The sequence below is a fragment of the Botrytis fragariae genome (assembly GCF_013461495.1).
Source record: "Botrytis fragariae strain BVB16 chromosome Unknown tig00000795, whole genome shotgun sequence".
In the NCBI taxonomy this organism is placed as follows: Eukaryota; Fungi; Ascomycota; class Leotiomycetes; order Helotiales; family Sclerotiniaceae; genus Botrytis; species Botrytis fragariae.
Window position 1 is genome coordinate 1,988,487 of NW_023501011.1, and position 15,461 is coordinate 2,003,947.

The 15,461-nt window shown below is 41.0% G+C and overlaps 7 protein-coding genes across 7 annotated transcripts; 4 read left to right on the plus strand and 3 right to left on the minus strand.

Moving 5' to 3' along the window:
* Positions 1-618: 618 nt before the first annotated feature.
* On the plus strand, positions 619-1,077 carry Bfra_007549 (uncharacterized protein; the record flags this gene model as incomplete). Its single annotated transcript, XM_037337920.1, has 1 exon — positions 619-1,077. The coding sequence occupies one exon, from the start codon at positions 619-621 to the stop codon at positions 1,075-1,077; it is 459 nt and encodes a 152-aa protein (XP_037187300.1).
* A 311-nt stretch (positions 1,078-1,388) lies between these two features.
* On the minus strand, positions 1,389-2,732 carry Bfra_007550 (uncharacterized protein; the record flags this gene model as incomplete). The annotated part of the gene is made up of 7 exons (XM_037337921.1): positions 1,389-1,495; positions 1,587-1,684; positions 1,765-1,873; positions 1,931-2,003; positions 2,068-2,220; positions 2,292-2,380; positions 2,438-2,732. The coding sequence occupies 7 exons, from the start codon at positions 2,730-2,732 to the stop codon at positions 1,389-1,391; spliced, it is 924 nt and encodes a 307-aa protein (XP_037187301.1).
* Positions 2,733-4,853: 2,121 nt separating this feature from the next.
* Bfra_007551 (uncharacterized protein) lies at positions 4,854-5,422 on the plus strand (the record flags this gene model as incomplete). Its single annotated transcript, XM_037337922.1, has 2 exons — positions 4,854-4,938; positions 4,998-5,422. The coding sequence occupies 2 exons, from the start codon at positions 4,854-4,856 to the stop codon at positions 5,420-5,422; spliced, it is 510 nt and encodes a 169-aa protein (XP_037187302.1).
* A 595-nt stretch (positions 5,423-6,017) lies between these two features.
* Positions 6,018-6,685, plus strand: Bfra_007552 (uncharacterized protein; the record flags this gene model as incomplete). Its single annotated transcript, XM_037337923.1, has 2 exons — positions 6,018-6,518; positions 6,653-6,685. 2 exons carry the CDS (start codon positions 6,018-6,020, stop codon positions 6,683-6,685), a joined length of 534 nt encoding a protein of 177 aa, XP_037187303.1.
* Positions 6,686-7,680: 995 nt separating this feature from the next.
* Bfra_007553 (putative methyltransferase domain-containing protein) lies at positions 7,681-9,227 on the plus strand (the record flags this gene model as incomplete). Its single annotated transcript, XM_037337924.1, has 9 exons — positions 7,681-7,776; positions 7,827-7,870; positions 7,921-8,003; positions 8,064-8,086; positions 8,146-8,164; positions 8,220-8,345; positions 8,403-8,463; positions 8,520-9,009; positions 9,150-9,227. The coding sequence occupies 9 exons, from the start codon at positions 7,681-7,683 to the stop codon at positions 9,225-9,227; spliced, it is 1,020 nt and encodes a 339-aa protein (XP_037187304.1).
* Positions 9,228-9,743: 516 nt separating this feature from the next.
* Bfra_007554 (putative quinate transport protein) lies at positions 9,744-11,480 on the minus strand (the record flags this gene model as incomplete). Its single annotated transcript, XM_037337925.1, has 2 exons — positions 9,744-10,863; positions 10,915-11,480. 2 exons carry the CDS (start codon positions 11,478-11,480, stop codon positions 9,744-9,746), a joined length of 1,686 nt encoding a protein of 561 aa, XP_037187305.1.
* A 1,083-nt stretch (positions 11,481-12,563) lies between these two features.
* Bfra_007555 (putative 4-coumarate- ligase protein) lies at positions 12,564-14,692 on the minus strand (the record flags this gene model as incomplete). The annotated part of the gene is made up of 7 exons (XM_037337926.1): positions 12,564-12,644; positions 12,719-13,121; positions 13,222-13,400; positions 13,465-13,602; positions 13,663-13,840; positions 13,894-13,969; positions 14,056-14,692. The coding sequence occupies 7 exons, from the start codon at positions 14,690-14,692 to the stop codon at positions 12,564-12,566; spliced, it is 1,692 nt and encodes a 563-aa protein (XP_037187306.1).
* Positions 14,693-15,461: the final 769 nt, after the last annotated feature.

Genomic DNA, 15,461 nt, shown 5'->3' on the forward strand with positions numbered 1-15,461 from the left:
CGACGCAGGAAAGCAGATTCAATTGTGTTTCATTGATGGCAGGTTTGGAGATAATAATATCGTTGCTTTACATCACATGACCCATATATGCAGATCCTCTAGGTCTCCAATATTTATCATCATTTGTCATGTATTGTGTAATCTTTGTTTTCTATCTCAAGAGTACGGCACTGATTGGTTTAACGACCCCTATACATTCTCTATGAACTCCTGCACTATTCCAAAGTCCTCCAATCTGAACCAAATATCCCCCACGTTGGTGGAAATTTTTCTCTTGAGATAAAAAGCCACGGAAGAGTAAGTTCTCAAGATATATGGGTATATATTTAGTAATTCTATTCTTGGGAGAGAACATCACTGTCATTTGCTACCCAGAAAATGGTCAACTAAGTAGCGAGTAATAATAATTTGATACATTATCACCATGACTCCGATGCGAATATGTGAATCATTACTAGAAAATTATGTTTAGTGCTTCTTATAGACTTAGATTTTGCCCCTAGATCAACTCACATTCTAACACCCAAAAGAATCAACACATCCTCAAAACTTTCACATTTCTTCCACAGTTCTCGAAGCCAGTAATTCGAATCGCACATCCATCAAGCATAAATTACTATGTATAGCCATAACACCATCGCATTCACGGGTCTCCTAACTAGCATGTTCCAAATTATCGTCGGCCTCGTCCTTCCAGAGGCTTACCCCTCTTTCCAACCTCCAGCTCTCATTCCTAGGCAAGAAGGCTACAGATGGTGCCCCACAGAACATCCCGGAACATGCACTATTGCATACATCATCGATTCAACGAAACCTCATCCAATCAGCATCCAAATTACCGATAACAATTGCGATGATGCACTCGGTGGTGCAAGAAATCTAGACATAGGATCCACTCTTGCAGATATCGAAACGGATTCCAGACGAACAGATCCGGTTACAAAGCTTACGATACAAAGAGTCGTGAATGGTATGCCTAAGATGACGGCAGATGGAAAGGAATTATCCTGGCATCCTCCGGCTCGTGCTGATGCAAGGACAATTCATATTGCACCTTTTGATTGTCACATGAGATAAATTGTCTGATCTCGATGTTGGTGTTATTCATAGTCATCCGGGAGCTATATCGTAGTGTAGGGATCTAGGGTGGATCAAGATGATCTAGAATTATCTAATGGCCGTCTACCATAAGAGTCAAACTCGTTGCTTTTCAAATCTTTCGTTTCTAGTAGAAGTGTCTTTAGCTGAGTTATACAAAGCATTTTGATTGTGATCTCTACCAATTTATAACTAGATGCGAAGTCGTGATTAATGAATTCGAAAAGCAAATACACAATGAACTCAATCAAAACACTTCTTGTCCTTCCTGGCAATCTTAAATTGGATGATCAACCATGAACGTGACCTCCCGAATCTTCAGGCCAAATAGCACGGAAGCCCTCCTGACTAGGCGGAGTATAATCGATTTCTCCATTAATCATTGGAAAAGCGATACCTATCCATAAATCATTAGACTCACAACTCATAGCTCTTGAACGTTCAAATCGTTTAAATCGTCCAAGTGGAATCAAAAAAAAGAAGCTCACCATAAGTAGGATTGATCAAAGAGACCTGATCGAACATTGAAAATGCACGAGCAGTGGCCCAGTCATCCAGCTTCTCCCAATTATTACACGTGTGCCAACTGTTTTTGTTAGTCCTGCTATCGAACTTCATGGAAACGAGAGAAGATCAATGGTAATATTAATGAGGAAAGACTCGTACCCCGTGAAATCTGGCATAGGTCTTCTTATACCTTCTTCCCATTCAAATGTTGTGATGGAGGTATCGGCGTGACACATTAATGCTTGTCGGATATCGTCAATGCAATGATCTATCCGCAGATTAGTCTCATCATCAATTGAAGACAAGTCTCTCGTGATAAACTCACCAACGTGCATTTTTGTTGTTGGCCCTTGAGCATCAGGATAATATTCGGCGTAGAATGCCTCCCTCATAAATTTCTGCCAAAGTTAACGTCATCCGTGATTCCGTACCCATGAGGAGCTGAATTTTGGAATGTCTTACCAAGCAATGTAAGTGATGATAAACATTCAATTGTCCATAGTATCCAGAGCCATCAGCAAGAGGAAGTGCAGTCCTACCAAGTGTGTCGAGCTCTTCTTTGCTAATCCGGAGATTATTGTTTTTGACTAAATTATGCCACGCAAGATCGAGTTCCTAAGAAGTCAGTTAGTTTGTACTACTTAGTTGCTAAAACAAGGATGTAATAACCAAATAAGCTCACACACCGGACGAGGATCCCCCTTATAGAGACTACTTGCAAAAAGAGTTCCATTATAAAAGATCTTCTCATAATCCAAAGCTTCCGCTGCTGGTGCTATTTCGCCAAATTAACATTTCTGGGTCCAAAGATATTTCGGATGATTTCACTTACTATATACAAGTGTAGGTGGCCCAGATCTATGTCTAACGAAAGTGGTCGCTGCAAAAAGTCCAATGGTATACGTCGCGAATATAAAAGAATGAACTACAACTCCCCACATCAAACTTCTTCGCTTCTCATTTCGTGGTCTAAGATCGTAGTCTAAATTCTCATTGTCTCTAGATTCAAGTAGTTCTTCAGATGATTTGGAGAGGTCGTCATTGGAAGATTCGTCTGTGTAGAGAGGTCTCTGAGTGGAAAGCGAAGTTTTTGCTGAACGAATTTTCTTATACAGTGTCTCCATCATAGTAAATTGCTCAATTTGTTATGTTTGAATGGTTGTAGGATGTGAAGAAACAAAGTAGGAATGATAAAAAGATGATTGAAGCATTTTCATCGCAGGGGAGGAGTTCTAAACTTGTGTAGGAATGTTGTTGATCGATATGCAGCTTGATTACATGACATTTTGACTTCTTATCACAATAATATGATGCAAGACGATCATAGGAAAGTTTCCATTGTTCATCATATGATTATCAATTGAACGATTCAACAATTTATCAAGTAGTATTATCACCCCATAGCGGAAATATCAGCAATTCGACCCCCGACTCACAAGTAAATCTCCCCCTTGTCGTGAAATGGTTGTGGAAGTAGTGATATGTCATCAACAATAAGCTGCAGGAAATTGCCGAAACGAACTTGCACGAGCCGCACTTGATGACACCGGTTAAAGCTCCGCATACCGCCATACCCAGACTGCTACCTTCTGAATAGCCTATGGCGCTGGAATAGGATAGGCATGACCTGATACCTCCAATTGACATCGATAGACTAGTTTTTAGTGAAACGTGGAGAGCGGGTGGCGTACTTTACCTACCTATTCAACAGGGTTTACTAATTCTTACCAACCTTATTTCGACACCTTGCAAATAATGGTTGTCTCTACTAAGCAATGTATTGCTGACATGCTCAAACGATAACAATTATGCGGGGTTGTAGAGCTAGAAGACATGGAAGCGAAATCGGATCATGACATAGCCGACAGACGAATGGTGTAATTGCCGCCACCAAGCAAGCGCTGTAAGGTGACTGTACAGAATTGTCCTTGTTAGAAAGCAACCTATTGCATCAAAAGAAACATCACTTTGGTCATTGAACAAGCATTATCGTTACATTACAGTTTACTTTGTGGTGATTGATCTTCTTTATACGAAGTCATTTATATTGGAAACATGGTATCGTCATAATCAATGACATCTAATGCATCGACAGACCTTCCTATTTGGATTCAAGCCTTAAACTCACCGAAGGAGAAATATGGAAGCTAAGATACCAGGCAATGACAATGGTATCATCACAGTGTCGTTCTCAGGATGTTTGGACCTCGGGGTTTAATAATCTCAGGGGTTTGAAATGAGTGGAGAAGTATCTACCACTCATGCTCGAGGATACATCGTCCTGCATTGATATGATATGGCATCCATAATGTTTTCAAGTATTGGTTGTATCCATAGAGCCATTGTAGTTGTCTTTCATCTCAAATGAAAGTAAGCTTAACGCTACAGCAATTCTCTCCTGCACTTACAAGCGCCACTTTCATCCCTCCCCCTAACAGCGACAAATCGGAAAACAGCAGACGGATCAAAATACATAAACAAATCTCATTGCCTTTGGGCGATCTCAAGTACGTCATTTTCCAATGAAAGATGAATCTAGAAGTATTGCCTTGCCAGATCTTCTACTGTGAAGTGAGTGATTTTCTCCCCGTGTGGAGTGTACGGTCCATCTGATCACCAGATGGTTATGGTCGATCATGGGAATAAGCAAACAATATCAATACTTTCTCACGCCATGCTATAGCGCCGAGGTGTTCCTTTGCCTTGGTGGCGCTCTACCAAGCATCTTCTCTCGGGACAGGATTATCTTGCCTTGCTTCTGCTGGCCGATGAATTTTAACCAATATCAGTCTACCAGCTCATCCTTATGTGGTAAGATTTTAAACCTGATTTGGCTTCTCCTTTTCTGTCCATTGAAAGGTCCAATGACCTGCCTCTCGATCTAGGAATGTCCGAGGACGAATCGAAGTGGTAGTTGCGTATCAGATCAGGCACAAATTGGAAGATAGATTGATAGGAGGATTAAATTCGCTGGTTAGGAACAATATATCATTAAACGCAATGAGCTTATTAAGTGTTCATCTAACTAGATGTCACATCAATATATCTGCTCATGCCGAACACTCGAATCACCTCGACCTTCCTATCTGGATAAGTGTCCTGGGGTTCTCAGCTATAAGTATAACAGTATACCTCAGTTCCATCTATCTCATCACTTCATTAACTCAAACACATTTTCCATCTAGACTTCCGTCAAACTTTGCCATTCTTCCTCGTCACATTAAGAACTTATTCCTCAAATCATCAATATGGTTGCCATCAACAAGCTCATTGCTCTTCTTCCATTCTTGGCTGTTGCTACAGCTGCCCCCACAGCAAAGTCTTTCAAGTCCGGTAAATGCGATATTCAATCATCTCTAGGTCTTTCTGTTACTAATACGACTGTCAAATAGTACGCGCTATCGAAGCTACAGACGAGGACCTCTCTCAAGTCTATAAAAGAGGGACTGGTACCAGTGGTCAAGACCTTTCGCAGGTATATCGACGTGCCGAAGATGAAGATCTATCTCAAGTGTACAAGCGTGCTGTAGCGCAAACTAAATCAACTGATGAGGATTTATCTCAAGTCTATCGTCGTGCTAAGGATGAGGATCTTTCCCAAGTTTACAGACGTGATACCGCAAAGACTGGTACAACTGATCAGGATCTTTCCCAGGTCTATAAGAGAGCAGAGGATGAGGACCTTTCCCAGGTTTACCGACGCGCTGATGCAAGCACAGACGAGGATCTTTCACAAGTTTATCGCAGAGCTGATGATGAAGATCTCTCTCAAGTATACAAACGTGCTGAAGATGAGGACCTTTCCCAAGTCTATTAGAGACTATACTTGACAACCAGCATCGTTTTGGTCTCATAATCCCAAACACAGACTCGATAATTGTCGGACTTGGATTTGAGATCTTGTGCCTTGTAGATGGTTGTTGTTAGTTGGAAGTTATGAGATGGTCCAGCTTTTTGGTGGATGACAAGCTTTTTTTATCTTGGGAGTTTGTACGGGCGAGAGGTTTAATGTTGGCATTCCTTGACCGGAGCATTCTTACAAGTCTAGTTCCATACCATTATCTATCGCAGAAGCTGTTTGGCTCATTTGGCCTATGACGCAATGCAATCTTCTGTATATTGTTTGTGATATTTTGTCCAACTTATGGTGAATTTCCCGGAATGTGGTGACATTTTGATATGACTCACTAGTGTAGTATTAGCATCCTTCATATGACTGTAGTGAATCGACCGCCAATGTTCTTCACTAAGTTCCTATACCTTGAGAATTCCCGCACTGGCTTCCCATATTGATATACTCCAAAAATATCCATACCACAATACCGAGCTCATATCAAATCCGCCCATAACGAAATATTTCACAGGCCACAAGTCGGAATCACGTTGCCCTCCTATTATCAAATAATATCACAATGCTTTTCCAGACATTATTTTTATTTATTTGCCTCTTTATCTTCAACAGCAGCTCTGCTCCACACCCTTACCACTCTGGCGCACTCACTACATCTGCCAGTGGTGTCAAGTCAACCAAGATTGTCGTTCGTGATCTTTCCACGAAAGATGTACTTTGCTGGTATGGTACTGTACCACCGCCTGTGAACTCATGCACCTACGTATACGAGATACTTCAAGATATCGAAGCTTTCAACTTTTACGTCTGCGATAGAAATCTCGATGCCAATGCAAAACTATTGGTCCAGCTTGGTTTAAGCTACAACATTGACACCAAAATTGATACTCGACAAACACCATTAGTACACAACATATCAGTACGAATAACCAATGATGCTGAGAGTAATTACCCTTCCTCCGTCTGGTACAGGAACTGGTTTCTTCTTCCAACTATAACCTCGAAAGTGTCGGACGGTCGAATCATTGGTTGGCAATCATTTGATAATTGCGAGACAATTTTGGTAAGTAAATTTTGGTGTTTGGTTCTACATTTTAACCGTGGCATTACTTCTAAATTGCATCTTCGTCACCCTTCAAACCTTCACAAACATTTCCCATCTCTTCAAGGAGACGAACTAACTTATCTGGCTTCTAGGGAAACAGGTACGCCGGCATACCGTTCTATTAAATCGGTTTTGGTGTTATTTGAGCTTGAGGGTACCCACGGTTGCGCAGGTCGTGGCCATTATGTGAAGCCTTTATGCAAGGCGTTTTGCGCAGAGACTGCATGGATTTTCAATAGAAAAGCAGAATGTAATGAATGACGCAACCATTCATACTTCATCTAGATCGCAAACAGATACATGGAAATACCATGAATGAATCGTGATGCTACAAACATGCCAGGACACTCCTCACGCGCGCAACCCCTCTAGTTTCTGGACCAATCTAAAATCAGAGTATGGAATTTTTCGATCCATAAAATCGCATCTTTCCCAAATAGTTATTAATCCCATTTCTGGAATATCGATAACAACCCCACTCCATACATACAAAACCAACATAATGGAAACGTCAGCTCATCAGCTCGTGAAAATGTTTTGATTCTCATTGGCTCGTGCCACAAATAACCCCTGAGTCATCCCCACCTACAAACCATCTCCTCGGTATACATCCACTAATTAAAACCAAACACATATCATTTTCGTCCTTCTAGGCAGCGAATTTGTATCCATCCAGATCCTCTGCACTTGACTTATTTAATACCCGAGATACCATGACTGTATGTGGATGAAATGCGGCCCGTGCCAAATTGAATTTCTAAAAACATGCTAATTCATTATCCAATCTGACTTGGAACGGTGAAAGTACATTACTTGGTTGTCATTAGATTCAAACTGGAACGCTGAAGCATATGATGACCAAACATACAGCAGGAAATTACCTGTAAAATATCCTGTGTGTGAAACTTATTTCATTCATCCCGCTTATCGTTGAATATGGTAAGGTGTCTTATGTCTCCATCCGGAAGTTGAATCCACATTCCGATTAGTGGGTCCAGTGGAAATACTAGTGGAGTTGAAAAGTGCCGATTTATTTGACAGTTGATCTATCATTGTTTTTGGAAATTCTAGAAATCTTCGATTGGTCTTCACCAAAAAGTAACTCGTTCAAAATCATATCATGGAGGTAGATAATGAGCCAAAGGTTCCTTCCCCTAATTCGTATCTAGTTGAGGAGTTGGGTTCATATGTAGATGCAGGAGAACCAGAGTTAGATGTGAGTTATCTTTCAGCTAATGCTCGGGCACAAGAATTGATCAATTTCAGTCAGAAAATGATGCAGATTCTGCTCTTGGTGGAATGAGTTTGAGGTAAAAAACTGTGATATCAAAGATTTAAACTGAATTTAACGATACATAAGGAGTTCCAACTTCACAGTCGAATCGGAGTTTTATCGTCATATTGAAGAAAATGGAAGAACATATCATCGTTATAAACATGGTCGTAAGTGGTTACCGATGAAAGTATATTTCTGTCGGCGGCAACTAATGTTTGATGGGACAGAATATCCGCTACCGAATGATGCAGTACGTTCTGGTCATATTTTGTGGAAATAGCATTGGCTGATAGAATTTGCGACACTCAGCTAGAACAAAATAGACTTGGTATGTGTTCACGTATCATTCATGGCTGAGATGGCTTGTTCTGATGATTGCGTAGAGTTTCAACACAGATTTCTACGAATGACCATCGACGGAAAGTTATTTGTGTCGCCAATCAACACGGATCGTCCAATAAATGTGTTAGACGTTGCCACTGGAACCGGTATTTGGGCAGTTGAATTTGGTAACTTCTTGGATCTTTAGATGCGACATCTCTAACAACATCTCTAACAATGCGTAGCAGATGAATACCCCAAGTCAACGGTGATTGGTACTGATCTTAGCCCCATACAGCCGCATTAGTAGGTATCAAAATTCCTCAGATTTTAATTCTCCGAAGATATTTACCCGGAACTAGTATACCCACGAATTGCTCATTCCGAATTGAAGACGCTGAAGATCCATGGAAATTTGACGATTTAAAATTTGACTTGATTCATGGCCGCGCCTTGCTATCCTGCTTTCGTTCTCCGAAAACTGTCATTGCATCAGCATTTCAGGCTCTGGCACCGGGAGGATACCTTGAACTTCGAGATCCGATCTTTCCTTTCAAATATGCATCGCCACCACCGGAGGATTGTGCATTAGTAAAATGGAATAATATGATAGTAGAAGCTTCTACGAAAGCTGGGCGTCCTTGGACAAATGGAGCACATTATAAGAAGTGGATGGAAGAAACTGGTTTTGTTGATATTGTGGAGAGAAAGGAATATGCACCAATGAGTCCATGGGCAAAAGGTCAAAGAAATAAGGTCTTGAGCGTATGGGTGCAGAGAAACATTTTGATGGGCCTGGAAGGATTGAGTATGGCTCTTTTCACGAGAGTCTTGGGAATGGAAAAAGAAGAGGTAAATGAGCTTTTGATAGGTGTGAGAGCAGATATTGAAAACACTAAGATACATTGCTATTCGGAAGGGTACGTAATAGCCTACTGCTATATTTCTTCCCTTTTACTGAATGGGAACGATAAGCTAACATGTTCTATAAGGGTTCTGGTGTATGGGAGGAAACCTTAAAGGAGCTCTTTGTGGAAACTCAATGGGTTCTTCGAGAATTGGCAATATAGAAGACATATCGTCTTTAGTTGATTCTCGACAGATCTTTCGCAGTTCGCAGTCTGGAAAACGACTAGTGAACGAACAGCTTCTAGTTCAAGGATATACCCATTTTAATATTGAGTAATTCTATTTTAATTGTCTCATTACTTGAGCTGCATGGGCAAGTATTATTATCCAGGATTGAGTGCGTATCTATGAGGTTGTTAGAATGATACTTTTGTCTGTGAATCATCTTCGCGGACTGCAATGATGTATCGGATGAGTATAGACGACCTACATCGCTTCCATAACATAGCACAAGATGCTAAGATTAGCTCTGCAAGATATATTTTGAAAAAGAATCATACATCGTGTTTCATTTTGGAGATATGGAGAACTGGTATGGACCTTCCGAGAGGGTAAAGTTCACACTGAAAAACCGGACCTTCCTTTTTTTTTAAGAACACATTTATTTTCATTCAATGTTCTCATATATACTTTATACCCAAGCCTGTTCTCATCATTTAATATATCTCATTTCTCTTCTAAACCCTTCCACCCACCCTCTCAACATGTACGCTCATCCCATTATCATCTCCCTTGCCCAAATCATCGTCTTCTCCGTCCCTCCTCATCTCCCTCAACATATTAGATCTTCTCAATCGAGGTATCGTATCCTTACATGCCCCTTTGATAATCTCTCCTTCAAAAAGCGTATGAATTCTCTCTAGTGGAACGTTCTTCGTTTCCGGCACACAAATCACCGCATAAATCGTCATCAATATGCAACATCCGCCAAAAAGCAAGAACGTTCCATAAGTAATCCCACTTAGCATAAACGGTGTGATCTTCGAGATGACAAAATTGAATAACCATTGAACTGCAATAGCAAGTGCCATACTAAAACTTCGTAGATGGTTGGGAGAACATTCAGAACTGAGAACAAATGGGATGGGACCCCAGCCGAAGGAATAAAATACCACAAAGAGATAGACGCAGATAATTGCGAAAATGGAGTTTCCGTCCAAGGGTGCTCCGTCAACTGGAGGATTGACAGCTTGGTTTATACCAATATAGAACATAGCAAATGCTTGTCCCAATCCTCCTACAATCAAACACCACTTTCTTCCTACTTGCTCTGTCGCAAACATGAGTCCTAGTGCAGTAATGCAAACCTTTACCACACCGTAAATTCCTGTTGCAAAAAGTCCCGCAGATGTACCTTTCAGACCAACTGTCTCGAATATTTGTGGAGAATAATAATTGATACTGTTTGTTCCGGTCCATTGCTGCCAAAACATGAGGATCGCACTTAAAGAAACAGCATAGAACGAAGATTTGTTGGAAATCGTGAGTTTCATTTGTCGAAGGAGAGTTAATTTCTCTTTTCCGTGAAAGTCTGCAATAATTTCATTGTATTCGCGTTGAATCAGTGGATCGGTAGGAGAACGACGACGGACGCGAGAAAGTGCGTGAAGGGCCTTTTCGTGTTGGTCTTTTTCGACGAGCCATCGAGGACTTTCATTTTGGAAAAAGAGTCCGAGACCGAGAAAGACACCGGGAAGCATTTGTAAAGCGAAAGGAATCCGCCATTTAAGTGGATTGTCGCCCGCTACGTTTTTATTCATGCCATAATTTATAAAGTAGGCGAGCATTATACCAGTTCTATGATTTGTTAGTATGGTCTCTCCAAAATGAGGGGGATTAGTCACTTACACATTGAATAACTGCATGCACCCCACGCACCTCCCTCTAATCTCCTTGCTAGCATTTTCTCCAATGTAAGTCGGTACAACCGCACTCACCAATCCAACCCCAAAGCCCCCAATAAATCTTCCAGCATAAAGTTGACCCAAACTCGTCGTTCCAATTCCACTGGTAGTCTGAATGAGAGATCCAATCAAGAAGATGATATCGGCTACAAACAATGCCTTTTTTCTCCCAAAAACATCACTAATATAAAAACTCGACATAGCACCAAAAAAACATCCTCCCTGTAGGACAGAAACAATATTTCCCGAAACATTAGTGTAATTTGAGGAGTCTTTGTTGAGTCCAAAGGAATCTTGGAACGAGGACATCGTGAGTATACCACCGATAAGTCCGGTATCCCAACCGAAAAACATACCGCCAAATGAGGCGACTACTGTGAGAAAATATGCATTGCGGTTTAGGGATAGATCATCAATGAATTGACGATAACGAGAAGGTTTTGGTGAATTTGATGTTTCAATGATATTGTGTGAATCGATGCTTGATCCAAGGGTGTGAGATGCGGACATCGTGGCAATTGTTTCGATTTCTCATGGGATATTCCAAAAATAATTGGTCCAAGATGTCTTTCTGGAGTAGAGAACAATATAAAAAAGAATTGCTAATTAAGAGAAACACAGAGATCAGAAACAATCAACCGACGAGAGGGAAAATTGAATTTACTTCATTCTTCCACCTCTCCTTGTATAAACAACAAGTGGATCAATCTTTTATCATGCAATGTAACCAGTCATTGCCGTCACTCAATCCCGCTTTTCAATCCACCCCCACGCTATTACTCGTACCACGAAAGATCTGGGATGTAGCAGATTCAACCCGCTAACTCACAAATTAGAGCGTATACGTCCACTATTCGCGGGGTATTGCAGTAGAAAAGCATGCGTGAAATAAGACCATTGTGGAAAAACCCCGGGATTCGAAGCATGTTTCGACTAGGATTCTGGAGCGGATTTCCTGAATAGTCTTGTCCGCGTGATACACTTCTAGGGAAATTTTCGTTTGGTGGAAAGAAACTGACGAATGAAGGGGTAGTGGAGTTTCTTTCACGTCATACTACGTGTAAGCCGAAAACGTGGGGGCTGGTTCGTACCCCACGGGGAAGAGGGGTTACCCGAGACTTTTCCGGTGCTTGAAACGATAAGTGGGATGGCTCAATTCATTCATCAATATAGCAATCATGAAGATATATATATTTTTTTTTAACAAACTATTCACACAAAATCATGGCTATTGAATGATATCTATCATGATAGCGATTTTCCCAAACACTTGTACAATTAGACTTCATCGTAGCATGACCGTCGAAAGCTATCTTAATATGTAACTCGTACAATTCTTGGTGTGTCAAAGCTCCCGAAAGCCTGTGATCCTGTTCATAGACAAGATGTATTGATTATTTGCTTTGGAGACGAAAGTTTGAGGAACCAAAGGCTTGAGAAACTCCCATACCTCCAATCGATTATTCGAAGTGCTTTTCAAGGTGCGCACAGGAATATGTAAACCAGTCTTCAATTATCAATTGATTGTATTGATTCGTATTTGAGATTACGTCTATCAATTTACCAAAATCTTGTTCCCGACGATACTGAGCCTCAAAGTCGAGCTTTAACATTATACTCACTGATCTCCTCCTTCGCTTTCTCTCTCAATAACTTCCTCAATATTTTCCCGCTCTGAAATTGCGTTAGTCCTTGTACTTAATGAAACTTCTTTAGACGATAGTCCAAGAGTGGGGATCACAACTCACTGGATTCTTAGGAATTGTCTCTACGAACTCCACACCGCCCTTCAACCACTTGAACCTACTAGTCCTCTTCTTAACCCATTCCATCACTTCTCCCGCATTTAGTCCGTTGCCATTCCCGCCACTCTTCACGATATAAGCCCTGGGTACTTCTCCCTCTCCGATCATTACTCCGATCACGGCTGCATCCGCAATCTCTGGATGTTCTAGTAATAGCGCTTCCAATTCTGCAGGAGCCACTTGATTACCCTTTACTTTAATAAGTTCTTTCATCCGATCAACGATGAAGAAATGGTTTTGAGAATCGACGTAAGCAATATCTCCCGTACGAAGCCAGAATCCGGATGGAGAGTCAATGAGAGTATCTTGGGTAGCGGAAGGTTTGTTCCAGTAGCCTTTCATTATACTTTGATTTGTTAGATTCTTTGTGTAATGTATTATGAGTGATGTAGGATATCAATTCAAAAACAGGTAGATGGTAGTTTAGTGTATGTAAATTAACTTACTTAGGTGCTTGAACCCAGATCTCACCCCGTTCACCCTGTTTGAGCTCTTTTAATGTCTCCGGATCCACAATCTTCGCATGACAATTGGCATTGAGTTCACCTACGGAGTTCGGTATAGGATCATGTCGAGTATCGCTGCCTAGAAGAGAGCAAGTTGCTTCAGTCATTCCCCATCCTTGCTGTTTGTTTTATAATTAGTTTCCGTTGAATGATTGAGAAGAGCAAGTTTGTGGAAGAAATTACAGTAAGTTTGACATTCCCATTTGGCCACAGCTTCTCCGCCGCATCTATCACTTCACCACTTAGTGGTGCAGCACCGGAGGTCATATCAATGACACTACTAAGATCGTATTGTTTAGTGAGCGGCGATTTGACGAGCATCTACGCATATGTTTGTTAATAATCCGTGCTCTTCGTTCTATGTGATTGATGAATACTAACAACAACGATGGGAGGTACCATATTCAATGAAGTAATTCTATACTTCTGCACTGCTTCCAACATATCTTTGAAATCAAATTTCTTCATGATGTAAACCGGAATGCCTCGTTTAGGTGCCACAGCTCCGAAAATTGTTTGACCCATTGCATGGTACAAAGGGAGGAAACATAACCATTTTCTATTTGTAAAGAATGTCAGCAAACAATGATTGCTTTTGAATGTGAAACTTACGCTCTCTTATTTCTTTCTGGCGTTTCAGGATGAAGTTCATGTAAATGTCTATATTGCATCGAGTTTGCAACATAATCTGGATGATATTATCGTCAACTCTCAATCAAACCTCCCCGTCATCTCCTCAAAATGAATGGAGATTTGAGAAATGTGGGAACTTACTAAAATGCGTGATCATTACACCCTTGGGTACACCCGTCGTTCCGGAACTATAATTTAAACAACAAACTGTTTCCTTGGGATCAAAATCCTCCTTCCATTGAAACTCTCTCCCTACCTCTTCACTCTCCATGAGCTCCCCCCAACTCTTCATTCCTTTGATCCCCTCTTTTTTCCCATAGATCTCTTTACCTTCATCACCAAATACAAACACATTATTCCTCCCCAAGCCCACTTTCTCAGCTGCCTTGATTCCGACCTCCAAACTTTCCACCCCGCAAAGTAGGAACTTCGCCTCGCAATCGCTTAGTTGATAAGCCAGCTCCCTTTCCACGAACCCCGGGTTTGCACCTGTAAAGATTCCTCCTGCCATAATGATTCCCATGATAATCACTGGAAAGAACAGATTATTACTTGAAAAGAGTAATACTCGATCGCCTGGTTTTAATCCATTTTTAATTAATCCAGCAGCTAAACGTTGAGAATAGAGTCGGAAATCTGAGTGGGTAAGGAATTTAGAAGGATATGCAGCGTCAATAAATGCCGGTTTATCTGGGAGCGGATGAGTGGAGGAAGTGAAGAGGTACGATGGAAGGGAGATGGGAGGGATAGAGAGATGCCAGCGTGAGGAAATGGGCATTTTGTGCGCGTATTGTTATTTAGAACAGAGATTACAACAATTCAATTGATCCGTGAAGATAAAAAGTGAGAAAGGATTAAAAGGGATTATCACTGTCTGAGATGATACATTTTACATGTAACATTATATTTACTAATAGGTAGTATGTATACAGGTTTAACCACGGAAGGTTCCCGCCCCGCGTTTGTCTACCCCGCAAATTATGGGAATGTGGATGAACAAAGCGGTACCATCAACCACTTACTTGATATTGAGATGTGCATAAATATATATTATACAAGTGGCTAAAAATGAATTTTGTCAGTGGCATTGTGTATCAGAATATGGATTAATATCAATTTTTAGAAAGTACAATCAGTCTCGCAGTAGATGTCATTCCTTAAGATCCGCTGGTTTCGAGGTCATGTTCGGTTGTTTCAGCTATTTTCATGACTCGCATCCGGACCCCTTATCACCGGACATATCCGAGCATCGGCAAGTGACTCACCCGGTATGCTTACGCCTAGGCACCTAGGTATTACTGTGATGATATAAAACATGAAACTTGTAGAAATCAATTCACTTGTATATAGTAACTTGCAAAAAGAACAAATGAAAAAAGGAGCAACGAGAATTATAGGATATCTTCTCATCATGATTGTATTAAAAGGAGGTCTATTTTCTGTTACCCATGGAACATCTATCAAAATTCACGCGTACGGGATGACGAAGACCACCCAAGAGCCTCCTATGACATTGAACGAAGTCTTCCAGAAGTCAACGCCAATAT